Below are 16,212 nucleotides of genomic sequence, written 5' to 3'. Positions count from 1 at the left end.
TAACAGTTTCAATCATCTGAAATACGACGAGCAATAGCTATTAAAATATTGAAATGGAGTAAATATTACTTACCTCAGCATTTCCATACGGGACCAGTTTAAGCTTGATCCGGTCTGGAGCTTTTAGATACGCCGGAAGCAAGTGCTCGATGACGAACCCCCGGCAGTGCGGGCAAAGCGTTTCATAGTAAAGGCCGACCTCCACTGGACTCGTGAGAAGTGTTGTGTTTACAGCGGACGCCTGTAACACAATATATGCCGTAACGACTGGTAATATACTGAGGTGACGAAAGTCATAGGCTAGCGATATGCGCATGTAGGATGGCGGTAGTATCGCGTAAACAAGGTATAAAAGGGCAGTGCATTGGCGCAGCTGTCATTTGTACCCAAGTGATTTATGTGAAAAGGTATACGACGTGATTCTGGCTGTAAGACAGGAAATAACGGACTTTGAACGAGGAATAGTACTTGGAGTAAGACGCATGGGACATTCCATTTGGGAAATCGTTAGGGAATGCAATATTCAGATATCCACAGTGTCCCGAGAGTGTCAAATTTTAGGCATTACCAGTCACCACGGATAACGCACTGGCATCGTCCGCAGCTTCTCTCTTGGGCTCGTGACCATATCGGTTGGACCCTAGGCGACTCGAAAACCGTGGCTTTGTCAGATGATTCCCGATTTCATTTGGTAAAGAGGTGATCGTAGAGTTCGAGGATGGTGCAAACCCTACGAAGCCATGGATACAAGTTGTCAACAAGGCACTGCGCAGGCTGCCAGTGGCTCCATAATGGTGTGGCTGTGCTTACATGGAATGGACTGGGTCCCGTTGTCCAATTTATCCTATCATTGAATGGAAGTGGTTATGTTCGGCTACTTGGAGGCTTCATGTTTCCAAACAACGATGGAGTTTTTATGGATGACGATGCACCATGTCACTGGGCTACAATTGTTCACAATTGATTTGAAGACGTTTCTGGAGAATTAAAGTGAATGGTCTGGCACACAGATGGCCCGACACGACTCTCGTCGAACATTTATGGGGCGTAATCGAGAGCTCAGTTCGTATACCAAGTCCTGCACCGGCAACACCTTCGCAGTAATGGACGGCTTTAGAAGCAGCGTGGCTCAGTACTTCTGCAGGGTACTTCCCGTGACCTGTTGAGTCCAAGCCACGTGGAGGCGCTGCAGCACGCAGGACAAAAGGGGGTCCGGCACGATGTCAGGACATGTTCCGCGACTTCTTTCACCTCAATGTAATTAGCAGCATACATATAGTGATAAGCTGCCTTACAGGTTAAAACGCACTGCAGAATGGCAAAGCCAGGGGTCTGAAACTGGGTTCCCTAAACTGATGCCGTGTTCCTTGGCTTCTGGAAGATATTCGGCACAGTTCCCACGATTGCTTAGTGAACGAAAGAAGAGTTTCCCCAGTATCCTACCACATACCTTTAGGTACGATGATCTTAAGGGAGCAAAACTCTCGAATTTCGAGTCCGCGAGAAAAATCTATACACACTTTAAGGAACGGAAAGTATTATGTGTTTATTTTACATTTAACACGAGGATGAGTCAAATGAAAACCTTAAATTTGTAATAACAAATCGAAATTTCGCGCCGTTATCCTGTAGGTTGCTAAGCGTGCTACAGACAGAGTGCAGAATGGGCTGTAGGTCGCAGCATAGTGCAGATACACACATACCGTCTTAGCATCAGTATAAAGATGCCCCCCCCCCCCACTTGCTACTTGCACCAGGGAAGAACAGCGCTCTGTTATTCGGTTTTTGACGTAGTGAAGGTGTGAAACCTATTGAAATTCATCGACGAATGATGGTTCAGTATGGTGATGCATGTTTGTCACAGCAGCAAGTCTACGAATGTAGTAGGAAGTTCGCAAATGGTGTGACTTCAGTGGAAGATGCTCCTCGTCCAGGTCAGGCACAACGAGTTGTGACTCCACAGAACATTGCAGCAGTTGAAGCCATAGTGAAGGAAAACCACCGAGTGACACTGAATGACACTGCATCATGTTTACAGATTAGTCATGAGTCAGCACACCACATTGTCCATGATGTGCTCCAGTTTCACAAAGTGTCTGCAAGATGGGTGCCACGGCAGCTGACTCCTTAAATGAGAAAACGACGTGTTGATGCTTGTGAAGAGCTTCTTTGGCGCTTTGACTGAGAAGGTGATGGCTTCCTTGCAAGAATCGTTACTGGGGACAAAACCTGGGTTTACTTCCACCAACCAGAAGTGAAGAGAGCGAGCAAGGAATGGCGCCATTCCTCATTACCAATACCAAAAAACTTTCGAACAGAACCATCAGCAGGGAAGGTTATGCTGACTCTCTTTTGGGACGAAAAAGGCGTCAGTTTGGAGCATTACATGCCTAGAGGGAGCACTGTCACCACTGCATCACACACAGATCTCCTAAAAAAATCATCTGCGGAATGCAATCAAATCAAAGCGACGTGGATTGCTGTCAGCAGGTGTCCTTTCGCAACATGACAATGCAAGGCCCCACACTGCCCGTACAACAGTTGCAACAATCACAAACCTGCATTTTGAGTGTCTTCCTCATCCACCATACTCACCAGACCTTTCTCCAAGTGATTTCCATATGTTTGGACCACTCGAAGACGCAACGGGAGGAAAGAAGTTCCGTTCTGACGAAGAGGTACGGCACACGGTGCATGAGTGGTTGCGCGGACAAATCAAAAGAATTTTTTTCTAAAGGAATTTATGCACTTTGTAAGCGCTGGAGGACTTGCATTGAGCGTGGGGGAGATAATGTTGAAAACTGATATAGCTTTGTACCACTTCTGCACAGTAAATAATATTTAAAAAAATATTTAAGGTTTTCATTTGAATCACCCTCTTAATTGATCACACATATTCTACAACCTTCAGTTTAGCAAATGGTTACTTTAAATGTTCACCGTTGGCGGCTATACACATAATAGAACGACAAGCGGTTGTCGCAACTACGTTAGTCAGCATTACAGTGGAGATCGCCCCACATGTCGCTGTAATCTCCTGTTGAAGTTCCTCCAGCGTGCATGGCTTACGTCGATAGACGTTATCTTTCACAATTCCCCACAAGTAAAAGTCCATAGGTGTTAGATCTGGCAACCGTGGAGGGAACTCAATGGACCGTCTTCGTCCATTCCAACACCCCAGAAAACTGTCATCCAGGAAAGCTCGCATGGCTAAGTGGTAATGTGGTGGCGCCCCGTCCTGTTGGTAGAAGACCTCTTCATCAGCTCCATAATGCGCACGTATACCTGGCAAAATTGATGTGCATAACATTTCCTGGTACACTTCTCCAGTGACAGTAGCATCAAAGAAAAAGGGCCCTACTAAGACCCTAGATAATAGTCCACACCACACATGAACCCCTGGTAGGCTGACCGTTTTATCCACATAAACATGCGGATTTTCAGGTGCCCAGTACAGAATCTTATGCCGATGCACGGTTCCATTAAGTTTAAATTGTGCCTCGTCACTCCACACTACCTTCATCACTAATTATTCGTCATCAGTTAAATTTGCTGATACCATTCGCAAAATTGCATTCGGCGGTCAGGATCGTCATCATTAATCGCGTGCAGTAATCGTGGAATGTTAACTTTCCACTCTGCAGCTTTCAAAATTCTTCGTACTCTTGTGCTGCTAACCCCCACTTCACGTGCACGTTGCGTAGCAGACTTCCGTGGAGAATTAACAAACGTTTCCAACACGAGAGCCGACGAAGCAGGACTTGTAGCTGTACGCTGTCTTCCTGATCTTCCCTTGTGAATATCACAAATCGTTCCATGCAGGTCAAACTCGGCAATGATGCGTTTAATTGTTAGGCGGGTTGGCGGTTCTGTTTCAGACTCCCGCCTCCACTGACGTTGCACTTCAATCGCATTGTCAAACTTGAAAAACCATTTCACAATAAATTTTCCCTACTCGAATGTCAAGTGTGCTCCAGCTATCTCGTTTTCTCAATACTGAGATGAAAGTACTAACATCTGCTGAGCCAAAGACTATACTACAGCACACTCGTAACTCAAATCGAACGACAATATCGGTATCTCGATAGAGCCTGACAAAGAGTGTATACATTTTTCTGGCGGACTCTGTATAAAAACAATCCAAAGGAGCGTGAAACGCCTGTTTTAGCTACTCATGGTTTTGAAAGCTGGCTGCGGCAGCTAGTACAGGCAATCAAAAATGCATACCTGATCAAGAGTATCTGGAGGTCCCTATGCACTGTGAAACTGATCAGTAGGTATCACGAGTGCGAACCCGGTAGTATCACAGGAGGGGTTTGGGGGAGTGTTGTGATGTGAGTAGAGGAGCAGCAACGACAGAATTGGTTGGTCAGGAAAGCTCAGTGACTTCGAATGCGCACTAATCTTTGGATGTCACCTGGATAACAGATCCATCAGGGACATTTCAATCCTTTTAAGGCTGCCCAAGTGGATTCTTGACGACGCACATGTGAAGTGGACACGTGAAGGAACGACAACCCAAGACCAGGCCAGCCTCACGTAGTGACTGACAGACTCAGCATTGCGGAGGATTGCTCTAAAAAACTGCATGAAATCAGTGGGAGGAAACACTCAACAGAATGGCGTACAGTAGTGGAGCATCTTCTAATAGTCAACGGTAAGCGGCGTTTGAGGTGGTCTAAAGGGCAATGAGCAGTGGATGACTGAAAACATGAGGTTTGGAGCGATGAGTCACTCTGTAGTCTGTGGCAATTCGATGTAGAGGTTTGGGTTTAGCGAATGTATGGGTAACGCTACCTTCCATCATGTGTAGTGCCAACAGTGAAGTGCACAGGCGGTGGTGTTACGTTATGGGGATGTTTTGTGTTTAGGGCATGGTCACCTTACAGCGCTTAAGAAAACGCAAAATGTGGAAGTATACAAACACATTTTACAGCATTGTGTTCTGCACAGAGGAACAGATGGGAGATGATGATGACAATGCACCCTTTCACAAAGCAGCATGTGTGAAGCAATGGTTTGTGGACAGTTATATTCCCGAAATGGATTGGCCTGCCCAGAGTCCTGACATGAAACAAACGGAACACTTCTGCGATTAATTAGGACGTCGACTTCGTTTTCGGCCTCAAATCTTTTCTGGCTTTGGCTCTTGAGGAATAATGGCCAGCCATTCCTCCACAGACATTCAGATATCTCATTGAATTTCTCTCCTGCAGAGTTCGAACCGTGATAATGGCGAATGGTCGACACATACCATATTAATGTCAAATAACAGATGGGGGAGGGCACCAAACAGTCAGGTCGTTCAGTTCCAGTACATTAGGGAAGGATGGGGAAGGAAGTCGGCCATCATTTTGCAAAGGAACCATCCAGGCATTTGCCAGAAGCAATTTAGGGAGATGACGGAAAAACTAAATCAGGATGGCCGGATGCGGATTCGAACTGTCAATAGTGGAACAAAGTTTGTACGAGCGCATTTGTTAGTGTGGGTTGCATACATTTGGGGCAGGTATGCACTCAGGGGCAAACACATTCTTCCCCTTTAACAGGTACTTAACTATTGTTCTCCTTTGACTGACAGGTCCTTAACCTATTGTTCTGCTAAAAAGATCCTTCCTTTTGATTGACAGGTCCTTAACCTATTGTTCTGCTAAAAAATCCTTCCTTTTGATTGACAGGTCCTTAACCTATTGTTCCCCTGCCCCCTCCCTCCCACCTCCCTCACACTCTTCAGGTAACCTCGCTGCTATAAGTATACTTTCAGGTCTGAGTTATTGGAACAGACAGTCTCATTCTTATCAATTTGATTGACTACTCAATTAAATTGATCAATTAATTAACCTCTCCCCTTCTAGTAAACCCCTCCCCTCCCCTCCTGGAAATTGGCGGGAAAAAGACTCAGTTGATCGGTCATTTGGAGGGAGTTCGATTGTAGTGTATGAAATATTGTTTAAACAATTTAGAAAACATGTGGATATTGTATATTTAAATAGTATATGGGATTCAAGGCAGTGTATGGAATATATGGAAATTGGGAGCTCTTTGGTGGAGATGAAGAATCTCATAACAGGAAATACAAGGGTATATTATTTATTTACAAAAAAAAATCAGTTTGTGGGGGTTGGATTTCTCTTGCTCATCGTTCTCTGCTGTTTGGAAACATGTAGGTCTTGTAAGAAGTAATTACATGGGGCAAACATTTTGCATAACCTCATGTTCGGCACTGTACTGTAGGTGTCTTAACCTAATGTTTGGCCCTTTGTCGACACTTAACCTAATGATCTGTTAAGTGGTTTCCCATGTCACCCCCTTTTCCTTAAACTATTGTACCGCCTTTATTACCAAATTAAGCAATTAGTTATGTCCTCCCACCATTTTCTGGTACACTTTTCGAATTTCACATGCTTTTGAAAGCCATTTCTGGCACATTTTTCTTTGTCACTCACCCCTCTTAAACTACTGCACTGCATGTTACATAAAAATTATGCAAATTAACCTAATGTTCTGTACATAACATGCTGTTCAGCTCCATGTCACCCACTCACACACGCCCTCCCCTTAACTATTGTACTGCTAACACCACGTTGATATAAAAAATTTATGCAAATTAATTAAATCGATATTCTTCACATGTATGAGGTACTATTTCTTTAATTCACAGCATCCTATTAGTCAGTGAAATCGATGTAATATAGTTTAAACAAAAGATCGCTAGTAAAAACACACCCTGTCACCCGATGCCCGACACCGATGTCGACGCTCCCAACTCCGAACACGTCCCCAGGAGTCGAAGTGCACCCGCAACCATTGCGTAGTGACGACGCGGTCATCAGCTGCAGAGTCACATACAGGTGTCTGTTCAGGTCCCACAAGCATGAGGTGGCGACATCCCGTTCATACTCAAAAATGGTTCAAATGGCTCTGAGCACTATGGGACTCAACATCTTAGGTCATAAGTCCCCTAGAACTTAGAACTACTTAAGCCTAACTAACCTAAGGACATCACACACACCCATGCCCGAGGCAGGATTCGAACCTGCGACCGTAGCAGTCCCGGGGTTCCGGACTGCAGCGCCAGAACCGCTAGACCACCGCGGCCGGCCCGTTCATACTCGACACCTGAGAAATTCCTGTCAAAATACATGTTCACCCAGGCACTGTTGCTGGCGTGATGATGCCGAGCTGCAGCTCCAGCGCTATAGAAATCTGTTCCAATGCTTCCCAGAAAACCGCACGGTGCATTGTTCCTAGCGATCGTAACAGGACATGCGAGACACGTCGGCTGCACGCTTGTGTTTATGTGCCCAGAGAGGCTGACACATTGCCACGAGTGTGTTCATAGTATGACTGGAACTTTTGGTGTCCTACAGCTACTGGTCTGGAGATGTCCTCATACCACAATGTTGGATGAGGGACAGCATCACACCAGAGATGGATGGTCTGCTTTAACTTGTCTTTGAACATATGAACAAAGAATACATCACCTTACACTCAGAACATACTATAGATAAACCCACAAAAGTTGTCTACAGATCATCAAATACATACAAGACTCATAAGAATATTGGGAACTAGGAACATATTTACCAGTTTAATTACAATTAAATATTATGATTGCTGCTGCAGTCTGACATCAATCGATGTACAGGTAATGTCTCCTCTTGACGGCTGTGCTTCTGTAACAAATCTCTGTATCTATAGTACACATAATTTTCCACATAAAAATCTCTCTCTCATACCCTCAGCGTTATCGATGTGCTGAATCTGCACAGTGCCCAAAAAAATTATGGTATGCCTACACTCACACCGACTATATGTCTCAATTCTCCTCAGTCCTAGGAAATTATCTGACAAAGTCTTCGATACATCACTTCTGGAAGATGCTGCATGCAGCCAAGTTTCTCTCAAACAAGTGTTATGAATGGCAGGCGTCCAGCAGTATGTGATAACGAATAACCTTCCACGCAGACGTAATGGCTGAAAAGACAGTGTACTGTAATCAACATCACTATCAATAGACCAACAAGGAAAGTGGGAGTGTATGCTTAGGGGTGTCGATGAAGGGACGTATTGTTACAGCCAAATTGCCCATCCTGTTTGTACACTATAGCAGATCCAGTTGAACACTTGCATTGCTACATTGTGCAACTGTTTACGAAATGAATCTATCACCACTTCCGTTCGGTTATACTCCTCAGAGTGTAGAAATCACAAATCTCCAATCTATCCTCCCATTACGACTAGACATATGTATTTCACTTTGTTTTCAGGTGAATAGTAGTTTGATTACTTCCCACAAATGTGTGTCGGAACATAAGCCACGGTACCTTTATGTTCAAGCAGCAGCATAACATTTTTGAGTATCAATTGCAGGTGAATAAAAAAATTGTGATACACTTGCACTAGCTGGGTGTCGTTTCCGCACTGCAAAAAAGCCTCCCACCATTACGTATTTGTCAATGAATAAATGGTATAATTACAATTTTAAAAAGTCCTAGAGTCTTTTGGTTTATCGATTTCACCACTTCCACGAAACCTTTTGGTATTTTCGATACTTGTATACTTTTATATATATTCAGACCGCCAAGTCGGGGTTTGTGTCAGTGCATACCATGCATAGCTTCCACCACACAGATCACACAATTTTCCCCTGACTAAGAAATCATTGTGAGCCATTGAGTAACTAGAAACTTGGGACATCTACAAAGCCACTCTATGCTGGCTGCATTTACAAGTATCGAAAATACAAGAAATACCAGAAGGTTCCGTGGAAGTGGTGAAATAGATAAACAGAAAAGACTCTAGGAGTTTTTTTAAATTGTAATTACATCATTTATTCATTGAAAAATACGTAATGTTGGGAGGCTTTTTCTCAGTGCGAAAACGACACCCAGCTAGTACAAGTGTGGATGTATCATAATTTTTTTTTATACACCTATAATTGATAGTCAGAAATGTTATGCTGCTGCTTGAACATAAAGCTACCGTGGCTTAAGTTCCGAGATACGTTTGTGGGAAGCAATCAGACAATTATTGATGTAAAAACAAAAAGAAATACGTATGTCTAGGCGTAATGGGAGGATAGATTGGACATAGTGAATTGTGATTTCTACACACTGAGGAGTATACTGAACGGAAGTGGTGATAGATTCATTTCGTAAACAGCTGCACAATATAGCAATGCAAGTGTTCAACTGGCTCTGCTATAGTGTACAAACAGGACAGCAATATGACTAACAATACGTCCCCTCATCGGCACCCCGAAGCGTACACTTGCATTTTCTTTGTTGTTCTATCAATAGTGATGTTACCTGTTGATTACAGTACACCAACCCGTGTCAGTGATGTCTTTTCAGGCATTATGTCCGTGGGTACGTTATTCATTATCACATAGTGCCGGACGCCTGTCCTTCATAACACTTGTTTGGGAGAAACTTGGAAGGATACAGCACATTCCAGAAGCACTAAATCGAAGACTTTGTCAGCTAATTTCCTAGGATTGAGGAGAATCGAGACATGTAGCCGGTGTGAGTGTAGGCATACCATAATTTTTTCGGGTACTGTACAGATTCAGCGCATCGATAACCCCGAGGGAATGAGAGAGATTTTTATGTGGAAAATTATGTGCGCTATAGATACTGAGATTCGTTCCAGAACCAAAGCTGTCAAGAAGAGACATTACCTGTACATCGATCAGACTGCAGCAGCAATCATAATATTTAATTGTAGTTACACTGGTAAAAATGTTCCTAGTTCCCAATACTCTTGTGAGTCTTGTATGTATTTGATGAACTGTGGGCAACTTTTGCACGATTTATCTATGGAAAGTTCTGAGCGTAAGGTGATGTATTCTTTGTTCATATGTTCAAAGACAAGTTGAAGCAGTCCATCCACCTCTGGCGTGATGCTGTCCCTCATCCAACATTGTGGTGTTAGGACATCTCCAGGCCAGTAGCTGTAGGACACCGAAAAGTTCCAGCCATGCTATGCACACATCTCGTGGCGATGTGTCAGCCTCTCTGGGCACATAAAGACATGCGCACGGCTGCCGATGCGTCTCGCGTGTCCCATTAGGATTGCTAGCGACAATGCACCCTGAGCTATTCTGGGAAGCATTTTAACAGATTTGTATAGCGTTGGAGCCGCAGCGCTGCATCATCATGCCAGTGCCTAGGTGAACACGTATTTCGACAGGAATTCCTCAGGTGTCAAGTATGAAAGGGATGCCGCCGCCTCGTGCTTGCGGGACCCAAATGGACACCTGCGCGTGGCTCAGCAGCTGAGGGGCGCGTCCTCACTACGCAGTGGTTGCGGGTGCACCCCAAGTCCTGGGAACGCGTGAGGAGTCAGCGGCATCGAGGTCAGTGTCGGGCGTCAGGTGGCGGGGTATGTTTTTCACTAGTGATCTTTTGTTTAAGCTATATTCCATCGAATTCACCGACCAATAGGATGTTGTTGTGGTCTTCAGTCCTGAGACTGGTTTGATGCAGCTCTCCACGCTACTCTATCCTGTGCAAGCTTCTTCATCTCCCACTACCTACTGCAACCTACATCCTTCTGAATCTGCTTAGTGTATTCATCTCTTGGTCTCCCCCTACGATTTTTACCCTCCACGCTGCCCTCCAATACTAAATTGGTGATCCCTTGATGCCTCAGAACATGTCCTACCAACCGATCCCTTCTTCTGGTCAAGTTGTGCCACAAACTTCTCTTCTCCCCAATCCTATTCAATACTTCCTCATTAGTTATGTGGTCTACCCATCTAATCTTCAGCATTCTTCTGTAGCACCACATTTCGAAAGCTTCTATTCTCTTCTTGTCCAAACTATTTACCGTCCATGTTTCGCTTCCATACATGGCTACACTCCATACAAATACTTTCAGAAATGACTTCCTGACACTTAAATCTATACTCGATGTTAACAAATTTCTCTTCCTCAGAAATGCTTTCCTTGCCATTGCCAGTCTACATTTTATATCCTCTCTACTTCGACCATCATCAGTTATTTTGCTCCCCAAATAGCAAAACTCCTTTACTACTTTAAGTGTCTCATTTCCTAATCTAATACCCTCAACATCACCCGACTTAATTCGACTACATTCCATTATCCTCGTTTGGTTTTGTTGATGTTCATCTTATATCCTCCCTTCAAGACACCATCCATTCCGTTCAAATACTCTTCAAGTCCTTTGCTGTCTCTGACAGAATTACAATGTCAACCTATAGGATGCTGCGAATTAAAAAAACTATCCTACACATTTGAAGAATATCGATTTAATTAATCTGCATAAATTTGTTACATCAACGTAATGTTAGCGGTACAATAGTTAAGAGGGGGGGGGGGGTTACATGGAGCAGAATTTGTAAAGAACAATCGCAAACTTCAGACAGCTACCAAAGTGTAAACAAATATAGTTTCAAGTAAAACAATTTTGTTGATCTTCAGCTAATAATTGTTATATAGAAGTTTTTTGGTTGGTGCATGCAATAAACTTGTTTTTTTGATTTAAATAAATTGTGTCAGTCGTATTAATTTTGTTGGATCAAAGTCTCCCTTATTTTGACAAAAAAAGTTGGCAACCCTAAGTATAGAATAGAAGGTGATTGAACGAAACGCACAGTGAGGCAAGAGAAACATCACCATTATTAAAAACAGTAATTAGAATGAATTCACCGAGATTTATGATGGTCCCCTGGACATTGCAAAGGGTGGTACATGGGTTTTAATAGGGTGTGTAGCCACTACGGATGGTTGTTGACACTTCCATATCGAAACTATGAGGAACGTTCAATAAGTAATGCAACACATTGTTTTCTGCAGCAGGTTGGTTTTGGTCAGAATTTCAATACACCATATTATTCCTCACTCACTTGACCACAAAACCTTATTTTTCAAGTTAGTCTCATTCAATGCAACGGCTTTACTCCATTTTACTGGGAGGGGCTATATGCTCGCATAGTACCATTCTACTGGTCGACGTCGAAACCGACATTTAGTTGCACCAATAACCCCCCATCATAGACTTACTGCTTCCCATGGAGTGCATCCTTCATTGGGCCAAACACATGGAAGGTGCAAGATCCGGGATGTAGGGTGGATGAGGAAGGACAGTCCAATGAAGTTCTGTGCGCTCCTCTCGGGTGCAAAGATGGTGACGAACACACTGAAGTCATTTCTTTAATTTCCTGAGGATAGCACAATACACTTCAGAGCTGATTGTTGCACCGTGAGGAAGAACATAAACCAGAATAACCCTCTCAGAATCTCAGAAGACCGTCGCCATGACTTTACTGGCTTTGAACTTTTTCGTCAGAGAAAAGGTGGGGTGGCGCCACCCCATGGATTAAGTTTTGTTCCCGGTTCGAAAAGGTGAACTCATGTTTCATCGTCTGTGACAGTGTTCGACAAAAAGTTGTCAGGATCAGCCTCGTAGCGTGCAAGCAATTCCACACAGATGGTCTTTCACTGCTCTTAATGGTCTCGTGTTAGGGGGCGATGAACCCAGCGGGCACACACCTTTTAGTTCAAATGGCTCTGAGCACTATGGGACTTAACATCTGAGGTCATCAGTCCCCTAGACTTAGAACTACTTAAACCTAACTAACCTGAGGACATCACACACATCCATGCCCGGCGCAGGATTCGAACCTTCGACAGTAGCGGTCGCGCGGATCCAGACTGAAGCGCCTAGAACCGCTCGGCCACAGCGGCTGGCACACCTTTTGGTACCCAAACTGGTGGTCGAGTGTGTCAGCACTACCATCAGGGACGTCCTGTTGAGCAGAGAGGTGTCTGATTGTGATCCGTCCATCACGTCGAATGAGAGTGTCCGCACGTTCCAACACTGCAGGAGTGAGCAGCTGTGAGCGGCCGGCCAGCACGCGGAAGATCTCACAGGTTTGCGCGACCTTGCGATGGTGACAGACGTTTCGCCCAACGACTCATCGTGCTTCTGTTCGCTGCCAGGTCTCCATAGACGAGGGGTTCCCAACCTGGGGCTAACTACCCCCTGAGTCGTAATATGAAATTTTCTGAGAGCTAAAAATTAAACTATTCGATTCTGTTTCAGTAATGAACTAGATTATTACTAATATCTCCATTTTGTAAGACTGAAACTGATTATATAATTTATCAATAATTAATTTTTCTCAATTAGTAGCATTAATGTGGTAGAGGTTACAGGTACCTGACATAGTCCACCTGTTACACACATATGTTATGCTTTGTCCCATACATCGGTGATGATAAAAGCGAGACTTATACATGTAACAATGCTAAATATCTCAAGAAAATATCTTCTCAAAGTTGTAGATAATATATCCAGTACTCCAGAAATTGCTTTGTTACTCGCTTCAAAACAGGAAAACTACACTACTGGCCATTAAAATTGCTACAGCAAGAAGAAATGCAGATGATAAACGGGTATTCATTTGAAAAATATATTGTAATAGAACTGACATGTGATTACGTTTTCACGCAATTTGGGTGCATAGAGCCTGAGAAATCAGCACCCCGAACAACCACCTCTGGCCGTAATAACGGCCTCGATACGCCTGGGCATTGAGTCAGAGCTTGGATGGCGTGACCAGGTACAACTGCCCGTGCAGCTTCAACACGATACCACAGTTCATCAAGAGTAGTGACTGGCGTATTGTGACGAGCCAGTTGCTCGGCCACCATTGACCAGGCGTTTTCAATTGGTGAGAGATCTGGAGAATGTGCTGGCCAGGGCAGCAGTCGAACATTTTCTGTACCCAGAAAGGTCCGTACAGGACCTGCAACATGTGGTCGTGCATTATCCTGCTGAAATGTAGGGTTTTGCAGGGAGCGAATGAAGGGTAGAGCCACGGGTCTAACACATCTGAAATGTAACGTCCACTGTTCAAAGTGCCGTCAATACGAACAAGAGGTAACCGAGACGTGTAACCAATGGCACCCCATACCATCATGCCGGGTGATACGCCAATATGGCGATGACGAATATACGCTTCCAATGTTGTTCACCGCAATGGCGCCAAACACGGATGCGACCATCATGATGCTGTAAACAGAACTTGGATTCATCCGATAAAATTACGTTCTGCCATTCGTGCACCCAGGTTCGTCGTTGAGTACACCATCGCAGGCGCTCCTGTCTGTGATGCAGCGTCAAGGGTAACCGCAGCCATGGTCTCCCAACTGATAGTCCATGCTGCTGCAAACGTCGTCGATCTGTTCGTGCAGATGGTTGTTGTCTTGCAAACGTCCCCATCTGTTGACTCAGGGATCGAGACGTGGCTGCACTATCCGTTACAGCCATGCGGATAAGATGCCTGTCATCTCGACTGCTAGTGATACGAGGCCGTTGGGACCCAGCACGGCGTTCCGTATTACCCTCCTGAACCCACCGGTTCCGTATTCTGCTAATAGTCATTGGATCTCGACCAACGCGAGCAGCAATGTCGCGATACGATAAACCGCAACCGCAATCGCGATAGGCTACAATGCGACCTTCATCAAAGTCGGAAACGTGATGGTACGCATTTTTCGTCCTTACACGAGGCATCACAACAACGTTTCACGAGGCAACGCCGGTCAACTGCTGTTTGTGTATGAGAAATCGGTTGGAAACTTTTCTCATGTCAGCACGTTGTAGGTGGCGCCACCGGCGCCAACCTTGTGTGAATGCTCTGAAAAGCTAATCATTTGCATATCACAGCATCTTTCTCCTGTCGGTTAAATTTCGCGTCTGTAGTACGTCATCTTCGTGGTGTAGCAATTTTAATGGCCAGTAGCGTAATAAATTGACACCACAACTCAGCAGTTAACTACACAAAGACTACTACTGTGCTGTAGACAGTATTGTTATTATTATTATTATGATTAGAGGGATTAGACACAAAGCATTTACAACCTGAATTTATTATTATTATTATTATAATTAGAGTGATTAGACACAAAGCGTTAACAGCCTGAAGTTTTCCAATTTTTGCCAGTTCAGAAGTAGGGAGAGCACCAACCAAGTGAGTTATTAACATAACGTATAGTGCACCATCTAAACTTGTTTAAATGGGGTTGCAGTGTGAAGGTCAAGCAAGTACCACAATGGGGAGGAGTAATGCACGGAAAGTATGTTTTGCAACAAGTGCCTACCCTCACTGTGGATAGTTAGCTTTCTTATCTGAGTAGGAATTGTGGGTGGTACTCGCGATGCACACGAATTCCTTCGTCATTCATTCTAACCCCCCCCCCCCCCCCCCCCCTCCGCAGCCACCACCTCTCGTACACAAACTAAATATCATTCATCTAACATCATTTTAAAAATAAAAGTCTTCCAAGAAAAGTCTTTCATTCTACAGCTTAGTTAGGTGCTAATGTTTGGGATAATGTGGGGAAGGGGGCGGGGTAGTAGCCAATGTCTGATTGCACTCAGGGGTAATGGTCTAGAAAAAGTTGGGAACCACTGCCGTAGACGTTCCGAAAGTGCCTGTGAATATCTGCGATGCTCTGGTTTTCCACCAAAAGAAACTCACTGACAGCGCCCTGCTTGGAAAACATCTCCGCTACAGGCGACATTCCGAAGGCAACGTATAGCGCCGCCATCTCTCGCAAATTCACGAAACTATAGGGGACGATTCGGGGGTACTGCGATATCTCCCACAGCAAATTTCGCATTTTTTATTTTTTTTATTTATTTTTTTTTCAAATGAAATTGGACGAGGAAAAAACATGTGTCGCATTATTTATTGAATTCCCCTCTTAAGTTTCCTTTCATTGTCTCGAATAAAAATTCGTGGAGAAAGAAACGGTTTTCACTTTTACAATGAGACTGGTATTTCGCACCGAGGAAGGCGTTGCAGCGTACTTACCTGTGCGTGAAGCAAGTTGGTAAGACCGAAGGCAAAGAGCACAGCCAGTGGCAGAAGCATTCTGGTGGTTAATACAGCGCGCGGAGCTGCGGGGTCCTCTATTTATGTACCGCAGGCCGGCCGGCGTCCGTCCGAAGCCAAACAAAACCAAGCCGACTATTTTCTATCGACGCGACTATCGCATGACCCCGATACATCGCTGTAGCGGCCAAGGCCCACTGCGCTTACGCCTGCCCGGGAGCACGTGGTCTCTCACGTGCCGATAGCAAAACACTGCGTCCCGGGTGTGTTGATCCCACATTACACTCGCACATGGAGAGGATGTAGCGAAAACTGATGCGGCCGAGGGTGGCGACATGGCC

The 16,212-nt window shown here is 44.6% G+C and overlaps 1 protein-coding gene across 1 annotated transcript in view; it reads right to left on the bottom strand.

The window, feature by feature from the left end:
- The window catches only part of LOC124551149 (GILT-like protein 1), a 104,834-nt gene extending 88,828 nt beyond the window's left edge, over positions 1-16,006 (bottom strand). The window contains exons 1-2 of the mRNA XM_047126113.1: positions 15,851-16,006; positions 74-241 (exon numbers count right to left, since the gene is read on the bottom strand). Coding sequence (XP_046982069.1) covers positions 74-241; positions 15,851-15,910 — 228 coding nt within the window. The 5' untranslated portion in view covers positions 15,911-16,006. The remainder of the gene's footprint in view (positions 1-73; positions 242-15,850) is intronic.
- Positions 16,007-16,212: the final 206 nt, after the last annotated feature.

Source organism: Schistocerca americana, chromosome 9, assembly GCF_021461395.2.
Source record: "Schistocerca americana isolate TAMUIC-IGC-003095 chromosome 9, iqSchAmer2.1, whole genome shotgun sequence".
Taxonomy (NCBI): Eukaryota; Metazoa; Arthropoda; class Insecta; order Orthoptera; family Acrididae; genus Schistocerca; species Schistocerca americana.
The sequence above is the reverse complement of the archived record's forward strand: the minus strand, read 5'-3'. Positions and strand labels throughout refer to the sequence as shown.